General features: G+C 38.0%; 1 protein-coding gene across 1 annotated transcript in view; it reads right to left on the bottom strand.

The window, feature by feature from the left end:
* The window catches only part of MSH3 (mutS homolog 3), a 202,185-nt gene that overhangs the window by 128,714 nt on the left and 61,602 nt on the right, over positions 1 to 11,869 (bottom strand). The window contains exons 9-10 of the mRNA XM_023510913.1: positions 3,830 to 3,942; positions 1,719 to 1,833 (exon numbers count right to left, since the gene is read on the bottom strand). Coding sequence (XP_023366681.1) covers positions 1,719 to 1,833; positions 3,830 to 3,942 — 228 coding nt within the window. The remainder of the gene's footprint in view (positions 1 to 1,718; positions 1,834 to 3,829; positions 3,943 to 11,869) is intronic.

Raw genomic sequence — 11,869 nt, 5'->3', positions numbered from 1 at the left:
CCCGCCACAACACCTGGCTATTTTTTGGTTGCAGCCATCATTGTTGTTTGTCGGGCCCAGACTGGATTCGAACATGCCAGTTCAGGTGTATGTGGCTGGCACCTTAGCCGTTTGAGCCACAGGTGCCGAGCTGCTGCTATCTTTTTTAATAAAACATTTTAGCTACACTAAAGCATGTATCTAAAACACCTATAGATTAATACAGCACCAGGTTAGAAAATACAACATCAGGTAGAACTCTATGACACCACGGATCTCCCATCTCATTCCTACCCCAAACCCTACCTTTTCCCTCTTCCCTTCTAGAAGAAATCACTCCTTTGAATTTGTTGCTCATCATTCCCCTGCATCTATCTCTTTATACTTTCCACAAATATGTCTGTATTCCTACACAGTATATAGTAAGTACTGTTTCTAACTTCATATAATGGTAAAGGCTGTATGTCCTCTAACAACTTGATTTTTTTTGGCTCAATATACTATTAATAAAATTTTTAATTTTGATCATGTACCTCTAATTCATTTTCATTGCTAATAACATTACCTTGCATTAATAGAACACAATAAATCCATTTTCTTGTCAATGGGCATTTAGATTGCTTTTGAACAGGACTAAACTGCTTCCAGAGAAACACATAAAAGAACACATACCAAAGACATTATGAAAAGAATCCCAATGAAGCTGCCTTTCTGCCACTCCTTCCAGCAACCTTGAACCAGCACCATCTTCTTGCTACCTAGTTAATTAATACTCTGCCCTTTTAGTGAGATAGCTCCTATCTGTCCCCTTACCTGCACAGAACAGGAAGGAGCTTACTTATCCAGGATCTATATAACAGAGGGTGATTCTTGACAGAGGCACAGAAAATAGGCTAGCGGAAGTGGAATACAGAAAAGCAAGAAAATTATCCTACTACCTGTTTTTACTCAACTGATTATTAAACTGTAATAGTATTTTCCTAAATTGTCAATTGTCAGCTATTAAGTTTCCAAAATCTACAAAGTTAATCACTCTTCTAAAGAGCCATCTGTGTTAGTAGCTGGCCTCTTTATCTCCAAATTTATAGTCTATGAAATAAGAACTAAAACCAAGAATAAGAAAGGTGCTAAAATTTTATGGATGCTTTTTAATACTCCTCCTGACTCTAGTTAGTATAAAGAACTGTTTTATAGTCAAAACTATATCAAATAGCTATCATGAATACAATTTATCTGACAGAATTCTTAAGGATTCTATCAATATTTTTAATTAATATTTTAGGTTTTGTTTCTCTTGAAATAAGGTCTCACTCTGTGGCCCAAGCTGGATGGAGTGCTATAAACATGGTTTACTGTAACCTCATACTTCTGGGCTTAAGGAATCCCCCTGCCTCAGCTTCACATGTGGCTAGGTCTACAGGTACACCACCATGCCTGGCTAATTGTTTTTTGTTGTTGTTTTAGAAATAGAGGTTTGCTGCTATGTTGCTGAGGTCAGTCTTAAAGGCCTGGCCTCAAGCAATCTTTCTATCTTGGCAACCCAAAGTGCTGGGATTATTGGTGTGACACTCTGTGCCTGGCCCAATAGTTTTAATATTCTTTAGCGTCAATACCAAATAGTTCGTCCTTGTAAGTATTCTATCAACAGCAAGTAACTTCTCTAAGTATCACACTTAAAACTCAAATCAAGAAGTGCTTTTAATATAACCTCTCCCTTTTTAACTTGAGCAATCACTTACTCAGGTTTGGACAGCACCTTTTCCAAGTTAAATTCTTTGAGGTATCTTATTAGGGAAGCCAAAGAGCAAATCACAGGCTTGGTCAAGTTAATGATGCCAGAAATACTCTGAGAACCTAAAAACAGAATATATACCATCGTTAATTTCATTACCATTATTAAAAGACAAATTATATAAGACCAGAAGCGTGACTCATGCATGTCATCCTAGCACTCTGGGAGGTGGGCGGATTACCTGAGCTCACAAGTTTGACACAAGCCTGAGCTAGACCAAGACCCTCTAAAAATAGCCAGGTATTATGGTGGGTGCTTGTAGTTCCAGCTGCTGGGGAGGCTGAGGCAAGAGAATCGCTTACACCCAAGAGTCTGAGGTTGCTATGAACTATGACACCATGACACTCTACCAGGGGTGACAACATAAGACTTGGTCTCAAAAAAAAAAGAAAAGACAAATTTTATGGTTATTGAAATAATAATTTAGACAATAACTCTTAGAATTGCCCTTTGGAAAAGTACAAAAGATTACAAGTATGTAGGGCATGGACAAAAGGGCATTTTCTGATGGTGGAATGAACCTTTTTAAAGAGTAATGGCATATTTTTTCAAAATGTAAAATGCTCATCCCTTCTGATCCAAAACTATTCCAAAATACATGTCAAGGATGTGTATACAAAAAGATGAGGTGAAAAATCTTCTGCAAGTTAAAAAAAAATCAAAAACAAAAAACTAGAGACAACCCAAATCAACATCAATAGAGCAGTAGTTAAATACACCGACTAGAAGGAATGACTTGCAGCTATCTACACTGACATAAAAAGCTATCCATATCACTAAGTGAGAGAAAAAAGGTTGTCTGATCCTTCTCATCTCTCACCACTAATATTGCAACAGCTTCCCATCTGGCCTTGCTGTTTCATCCTTGTACCCTATAGGGTACTCTGTATTTATTTATTTATTTATTTATTAAGAGTCTCACTTTCTCGCCCTTGGTAGAGTGCCATGGCATCAAAGCTCATAGCAACCTCAAACTCTTGGGCTCAAGCAATTCTCTTGCCTGAGTCTCCCAAGTAGCTGGCACTACAGGCACCTGCCACAATGCCTAGCTATTTTTAGAGACGAAGTCTTGTTCTTGCTCTGGCTGGTCCCAAAGCTGTGAGTTCAGGCAATCCACCTGGCTCAGCCTCCCAGAGTGCTACGATTACAGGTGTGAGCTACTGTGCTTGGCCCACCCTACAGGGTATTCGAGCAGCCAGAGGAATTATTTTTTAAAATACAGGAGATTATTAGACTACTCTGCTCAAAAATCCTCCATATCCCCCGATTCACTGAGAGAAGCCCAAGTCCTTTCATCTCCTCTTTATTTCTGAGCTCACCTTCTAATACTCTTCCCCTCAGTGACTGCTCTGCACAGACTCCTTGCTACTACTTAAACATGCCAGGTGCCCTCCCACCTTATGATATTCTGTGCTTACTGTTGTCTCTGCTTAAAATACTGTTCCTTCACATGCCCATAGGACTTTTCCCCTTAACTCCAAATATTTCATAGAGTGTCACATTCTCAGTGAGGCCTTCCTTTACACCCTACTTAAAAGTTTAACCGCTATCTCTGCCTTATTTTCTTCATGGCATTTATCACCTTCTAACACTTGTCAATTAGACAAATAATGGTTATCTGACATATTTAGACCCTGTCAGTGATATTCTGGGATTTTAATTCTGGCAAAATGCTAGCCTTCATCAGAATATTTGGTCAAACATTCTAAAAAGTTACAGGGATACTAATAGGGTATCTTTAAAGATAGACAGAAAGGAAAGTTGACCAGCAGCTCCTGCTATGCCAATGAATACGCCAAAACCATCAAGTTACTATTCAGAACTAAACTTTTTGAAGAAGCTGCGATGGTATTTTTGATGAGCACAACAACAATTAGCTCTTCTCCTATATATTTATTGGTACATAAATTTTAATAGACTGTAGAACCATTTTAAAGAGAGTCGACCTAATTTGCATATGGGTAACTACCTAGTTGTCATTAAACTGAAAGTCATGCACATAACTTTATCCAAATCTCAAATCAGTTAAATTTGAGGACATATGGGGAAAATATTTACCTTTTATGTCAACTACATCTTTTGCATAAAACTCCATAACCGCCTGGAAAGCATGGCTGTATTCAAAGTATACGTTATCCATCCTTTCAACTCGAATTCTGTCATCTCGCACACTGAAAGAAAACAAAGAAAATTTCAAAAACAATTATCTGTTATCGTGAACCTTCTGTCGTTAAGTCTCGGCCAGAAAAATACAATAGATAAAAGACTCATTCCTTCTTCTCTCCCAAGCTGAAATAAAAGGAGGAGAATGAGATCTAAAATTTTCCTGCCTAAAGGGCCCATCTCATAAAATATCAGAATTATTACCTTTTAATCAATGGGCATTTTATATCACCTAACATATACTAAGTACTTCATATCATTTATAAAAAAAGAACTCCTTGAACTAAGAGTCAATTATATTAATAAACATGAAGGGGAAAAAACTGAAAAGCCTAACTTTTATTTGATTACGTATTTGTTTAAAAATGTATAAAAATTTGCCTAAGTACATCAATAAAAAGCATCTCATCCATGCTGGCTAGAACATTTTTTCCCCCCATTTTTTAATTTTCCTGACTCCTCATTCCTTCCTCTTCTCCTTCCCTCGTCACCTCCCTTCCATGACCGTTAGCTCCCATGTTAACAGCCTTGATTGAAACCATCCATCCATTCTACATGTACGGGCTGATCCGTGTCACTGCATTATAAACATGTGATGACTTTATATACACTCTTCTGCACCATGTTTTCTTCACTTTGCAATAACTCTTGCATAATCCCTCCATATAAAGTAACATAGCTACAAGTCATCTCTAGTGGCTGAAAAATATTTCATAGATCTAAATGCCACAACTAGTTTAGCCATTATAAGATATTCACTTGGTTCTAACTCTTGTTGTTTTAAAACATTTTTATTTAGAAGAAAACATCATAGATACAGTTGTAGCCTGCACTTATCCCTCCCTAGTCACACTCATTCCACCATGTTTTGTTTTTCAGACTTTACAATATATTGTATTAATGTTTTTAATTTTACATGAGTGCAATCAATGTTATGCTATTTCTAAGATTTACATATGAAGATAGAAGTACCTTTTTTACTTTAATTGCTACTAAGTGTTCCATTATTTCTTATATTTTTCTAGTAAGTTTGTGTAAGATTTGTTTTTGAGTTTATTCACCTGCATTTATCTCTGTGGAAGATGTGAGGTGTGAAGTCAGAAATACAATTTGTTTTCCCATCATTTAGAGGACATTACATTTACAGTGCTACCTCTAACACATAACACATTCCAGTCCCGTTCCACTGACCTTTTTGTCTGTCTCTATGTCAGAACCACAGTGTCCTAATTTCCAGGGCTTGGATTCAATACCTGATGTGGCAAGGCCCCTACTTAGCTTTTCAAGATTGTCTTGGCTACTCCTGGGCCTTTGATTTTTCTTGCAAATGTCAGGTCTGTCTTGTTGGTTTCTCAAGAAACTTACTGGGATTTTGGTCAGATATGTAATGAATTAATTTAGAGAGAAACAATATTTTTATTTTTTTTAATTCTTTGGGATTCATTAAGGATACACAAAGAATTAGGTTATTCTGATTCCATTTGTTAAAGTCCCTCTTATAATTGTGTCCCACCCCCAAGAGGTGTGCCATACACCATGTCCCTCAACCCCCTCACTCCTCCCTTCTTGCTCATTACCCTACTCCCTGCTTGTATTAGCTCGTCTACTGCCTTCATATTAGAAATGAGTACACAGGATTCTTACTTCTTCATTCTTGTGATGCTTTACTAAGAATGTGTTCTACCTCCATCCAGGTTAATACAAAAGAGGTAAAGTATCAGGCAGCACCTGTGGCTCAAAGGAGTTGGGCACCAGCCCCATATACCAGAGGTGGCAGGTTCAAACCCACCCCCAGCCAAAAACTGCAAAAAAAGAAAAGAAGTAAAGTATCCATCTTTTTTGATGGCTGAATAGTACTCCATGGTATACATATACCACAGCGTACTAATCCTTTCCTGGGTTGATAAGCATTTCAACTGTTTCTACATTTTTACAGTTGTAAACTGAGCTGCAATAAACAGTCTAATGCAAATGCCCTTATGATAAAGGTTTTTTTTTTTTTTCTCCTAGGCAGATGCCTAGTAATGGGATTGCAGGACAAATGGAAGGTGTAGTTTGAGTTGAGGATTCTCCATCCTCCCTTCCAGAAAGGTTGTATTAGTCTGCTGTTCCACCAGCAGTATAAAAGTGTTCCCTTTCTCTCCACATTCACATCAGCATCGGCAGCTTTGAGACTTTGTAACGTGAGCCATTCTCACTGGAGTTACTGATATCTCAGGGTCCTTTGGATTTGCAGTTCTCTGATGATCAGGGACAATGAGCATTTTTTCATGCTTGTTAGCCATTCGTCTGGCTTCTTTAGAGAAGGTTTTATTCATGTCTCTTGCCCAGTGATATATGGGATTGCTGGGTCTTTTCTGTTGATTAATTTGACCTCTCTGTAGATCCTAGTTATCAAGCCTTTGTCTGATTCATAACATGCAAATATCTTTCCCCATTCTGAAGGTTGCCTATTTGCTTTGATTGTTGTTTCCTTAGCTGTACAGAAGCTTTTCAGTTTAATTAAGTCTCATTTATTTTTGTTGCTGTTGCAATTGCAATGGAAGTCCTCTTCATAAAATCTTTCCCCAGGCCAATATCTTCAAGTGTTTTCTCCACACTTTAAGAATTTTTATTGTTTCATGCCTTAGATTTAAATCTTTTATCCATCTTGAATCAATTTTTATACGTGGTGAGAGTGCAGGTCCAGTTTTAGTCTTTTACATGTGGTTATCCAGTTCTCCCAGCAGCATTTATTGAATAGGGATTCTTTTCCCTACTGTATGTTCTGGTTTACTAAAGATCAGGTGGCTGTCAGATTTTAATTTCATCTCATGGTTTTCTATTCAGTTCCAAATGTCAATGTCTCTATTTTTGGACCAAAACCATGCTGTTTTAATCACTATGGCCTGTAGTATAGCCAAAAAACTGGTAGAGTGATACCCCTGGCTTTCTTTTTATTATGAATAAAGAATTGCATTAGCTATATGGGGTTTCTTCCAGTTCCATACAAAATGAAGAATTATTTTTTCTAAGAATTTCTAAGAATTATTTTAGCTAAGAATTGCATTAGCTATATGGGGTTTCTTCTAGTTCCATACAAAATGAAGAATTATTTTTTCCAAATCTTGAAAGTATGACGATGGTATTTTAATGGAGATTGCTTTGAATCTGTAGATTGCTTTGGGTAGTATGGACATTTTGACAATATTGATTCTTCCTAGCCAGGAGCATGGTATATTCTTCCATTTGGTAATATTTTCTGCTTTTTCTTTTCTTAGAGTTTCGTAATTTTCTTTGCTGAGGTCCTTTACCTCTTTTGTTATGTATATTCCTAGGTAGTTCATTTTTTTCCTGAAAAGAAGACACTTGTACTTGAATGTTTATCACAGCACAATTCACAACTCCAAAAATGTGGAATTGACCTAAGTGCCAGGAATTCCTGAGTAGATAAAACGTGGTAAATGTATTGTGGAGTACTACTCAGCCATGACGAGGAATGAAACGTCATTCACAGCAACCTGGATGGAACTAGAGACCATGATATTAAGTGAAGTATTTCAGGAATGGAAAACTAAACACCATGTGTCCTCACTAATAAGTGGGAGCAAAACAACAGGTACACCCAGCACAAAGAAATATAAAAGACACTGGAAACCAAGAAGGAAGGGGGAGGTGTGGGCTAAAAACTTACCCACTGGGTATAGTGAACACTAAACTGGTGACAAGTACACCCAAGCCCTGCCTTAAGCATGGTGCAAGGTATCCATGTAACAAAACGCTTGTATCCTCTTAATATTGAACAATTAATAAAAAGTATCAAAAAACCTATAATGAAAACTCAAACATATTCTAAGATAAAATACTAAAAAAAAAAAGAATCAACCTTTAGAACAGAAATCATGCAGAGGAATTTCTCTAAATAAGAATTTACTGAAGAATTTTCTACTTAATAAAAATAAAGCAGTTGAGTGTGCAGTGGAGGAAACATTGAGCATTTTTCGTTAATCAACATGATTCTGAAAGACAGCTTGCATAATGCTTTTAAATACTCACAGGCATTTCTACCAATTATGAGTCACAGTGAATAACAGAATAAATAATGTTCAAACGTACTGAACAGACAGCCATGAAGTATATACCATGTGTTATCCCCTCAAGCCCCTGCACTACAATGCTGTCGGAGAGAGACAGTGCTAAGAATGACAATACTGCATTCTCCTTCTCTAACTCCTTCAACGGCTCCCCATTCCTAACCTTGAACAGGAAAAGGACTTCCACAGAGCACATTCAAAATTCTCTAGCAAAACACATAAAAACCCTTTGCCCCTGAAGAGATTACTTTCTAAGAAAGCAAAAGTTAAAAAGTAAATTTAGATGATGATCTGGCCCTGGTCACTTCTCCAACCTCATTTTCTTCCACCCTCACCTTTATTCTTCTGTTCTAATTACACTGACCTTTGGGCTGTTCCTCAACACCACAGGTTCAACTCGGGAACTCTGCACCTGCTTTCCCTCTGCCCAAAACATTCTCCCCGAGATAGTCATACCTGGTCTTCATTCAAAAGTCATTTCAGGGCTCAGCGCCTGTGGCTCAAGTGGCTAAGGCACCAGCCACATACACCTAAGGTGGCGGGTTCGAATCCAGCCTGGGCCCGCCAAAGAACAATGATGGCTGCAACCAAAAAAAAATAGCCAGGCATTGTGGCGGGCGCCTGTGGCCCCAGCAACTTGGGAGGCGGAGGCAGGAGACTCACTTGAGCCCAGGAGTTGGAGGTTGCTGTGAGCTATGCCACGGCACTCTACCCAGGGGGACAGCTTGAGGCTCTGTCTCAAAAAAAAAAGTCATTTCAGTGAGACCATCCCCAGTCACCTTGTGTAAAATGGTATTCCTCACTAAAACCTATAGGACAGGAACATACATCAGTTTTATCGCTGCTGTATTCAATGCCTGAAACAGTGGTTGGCACTGAACAGGTAATCAATATACAGCAGAACCTCCACAGTTGACAACCTCCCCACAGTGACCACCTCGCCTAATGTTCATACAGTAGACACGCACCACATCCTTACGGTGGCCAGTTTGTTACAGCCCCTTGGGTCGTCGACTTACAGAGGTTCTACTGTAGTATTGCTGAAGGAATGAATAAATGAGTACAAGTTCCACAGCTCTATCTCCCTATGATGTAGGCATTATCCCCATTTTAAAAATGAGTAAACTGGGCGGCACCTGTGGATCAAAGGAGTAGGGCACCGGCCCCATATGCCAGAGGTGGCGGGTTCAAACCCAGCCCCGGCCAAAAACCGCAAAAAAAAAAGTAAACTGAGCTTTGAGAGATTAACTAGAATACCCCAAATCACAAAGAGATAATAGATTAATAGATATTCCAACCCAGAGTAGCCGGCTCCAAAGGCCTTATCTATTCTACTGTAAGCCTAGGGAGGCAAAGCTGACTCAGGAAGAAACCTAAGAGGAAAGATATCCTCCCATCTGTGATGCTGAACAAGGACTCTTCTATCTTAATCTACTGAGGAGAGAGTATCAGACTATTGCATGTCTCTTATCAATTTTACCCTCCTGTAGACTCCCTTAATATCTGGATTTTTAGAAGCCTATAGCAAAATTATTTAGCAACTCCGAAAGCAATGAATGGCCTTACATGAGCCCCACAATGCTTTTAGACAAGTTCCTAGCGTGAATGCAAGAAGCAGCTGGTTACTCAATTACTTTTCTAATTAAAATTGTTTGATAAGCAGATAAGGATTTAGAAACCCATTAAATCTGACAAAAATGGACTTGTCAGTTATCCTTGAAGCTTTCATGGAAGCATTACAAGAATGTTAAATTTATCATTCTGCAATCGGTATATTAAACATCCCATGCAAACATTTTTTTCATACTGGTTAGTTATAAAATCTCACATTTTCCTAGATTTTATAAAGTTAGGATAAATTCAAATCACCATATCTTTGAAACAAGTGTATCTGAAATTCCCCACACAAGTAACATCCTACCTGACTTCTGTTAAAGTAGAGTTTAGTAAAATTTCCACTTTGACCTTTTCAGAGGTAACATGCCTCCTATTGCTAAAAATATTACTTTTGAAAAGTTAAATGGTGACAAAACACCTTCACAAAACCGTCAATCTTGATTTCCCCAAACTGTGGCCTGTAGAAGGCCTGCATCAGAATCACCTGCAACATAGCACAGAGTCAATGCTCCAAATGTACTAAGTCTGAATTCCCAGGGAATTAGAGAGGGATCATTTTCATGTTTAACAGGTTTCCTGGGGTCAGTCACAGGCAACGTGATGACTGAGAACACTAGTCTCCAAGAACAAGGATGACAGCCATCGCAAGACAACAGCACAAAACGGAAATGGAAATCTTCTTCCAGGTGGCACCTGTGGTTCAAAGGAGTAAGACGCTGGCCCCATATGCCGGAGGTGGCGTGTTCAAACCCAGCCCTGGCCAAACACCGCAAAAAAAAAAAAAAAAAGAAATCTTCCAAGATGCGTATCCAGTGATAGTCTATGTTTCAGCTGATTTATTAGAAGTAGACAAATATCTTTTCACCTAAAAAAAAAAAATTAAGGAATTCATCTATGGTCATATAATAGACCTGACTCTCAAAAAATATAAAACCAAATTCCCTTACCACATTCTACAAAGGCTACCTGAGAATATGAGGCGGCCAACCAAGGCTAGGCTCCTCCCTGGGCCCACAGCGGTAACTCCACTTCTGCGCTTGACAGCAGGACTAACATCAGGACAGGGGTCTCTGTCACTAAGGAGGATATGCCAAGCTGGTCTGCTTTAAATTAAGACTTTTAATTTTTAAAAATCCTTTCACACAAAACATGCCTCTCTCCATTACACTGTTTTTGAAAATTTAAATGGTAATAAAACTTTCTCAGCAAGTGTGAAGCCCACACTCAAACAAGGGAACTTCAGATCCAATAGTATCTTTTAATGGCAACTTGGACATAAAACTGGTGACTCTCTGCTGTCAAAAACAGACCAACTACAGAGATTCTGAACTAATGTTCAATTGTGAACAAACAAATGCCTGCTTACCAATTTGATGATATACATTGACTCTAGACACTATAATTTTTACAGACAAAAAGAGCCTTGTTAAAGGCTGACGATACACTCTGAGAAAACTCACAAGCCTTCTCTAAGTACTTATTGGTAATAATACTGAGTGAGTTCCAAGCGGAGTAATTAATTCTCTCCTCTAAAGACAGAATAAAACAGAATCGTGACTGAATGAGACAATGTAACGTGGTTATAATGTCTCTATGTTAGAATTAGTATGAAATTCATTAACTGTATTAGTGTTCACGGTAGGAACTATCACCACTTTCTTAGATGACTAAGGGCATTATTGTGAAATTATAATTCTAAAAACAACCACTAGAACAAAAATATCAGAATAACCTTATAAAATCAAAGAAATCAGAACACATTTGAAAGATTTAAAAGATATAGAAGTAGAAAATAATCTACAGAATCTAATATCAAATATATCTAACATTAATAAAGGATATGAGCTAAACTCACTTGTTGAAAGAAAATTAACTTCTGATTGGAATACAAACAAAACCCCCAAAACCTCTATGCTACAAATAGGAGTCCAATACAAAACAAAGTTATTCAAATAGGTTAAAAATAAAAAGATGGCTGGAAAATGTTGCCAATATATATTGTAGGCAAATACAAATAAAGAGGCCATATCTTATCAGGAAAGACAGAATTCAGAACAAAAAACAGAAAACAGAACAAAGAGACACTTTTATAAACAATAAAAAAACTTCATATCTTTTTTTTGAGACTCTGTCCATGGAGGTCTTCCTGACCCAATTCAGTGTTTCCTGCGTGGACCTCGGGAGAGAATGCCATCTTTCTTGGAAGATGTCTGTGTGATTGTGTCCACTTCCTTCTTTGGACACA

Source organism: Otolemur garnettii, unplaced genomic scaffold (genome assembly GCF_000181295.1).
Source record: "Otolemur garnettii isolate 467f Iridium unplaced genomic scaffold, OtoGar3 scaffold00017, whole genome shotgun sequence".
Classification (NCBI taxonomy): domain Eukaryota; kingdom Metazoa; phylum Chordata; class Mammalia; order Primates; family Galagidae; genus Otolemur; species Otolemur garnettii.
This window is presented reverse-complemented; position numbering and strand designations above follow the sequence as displayed.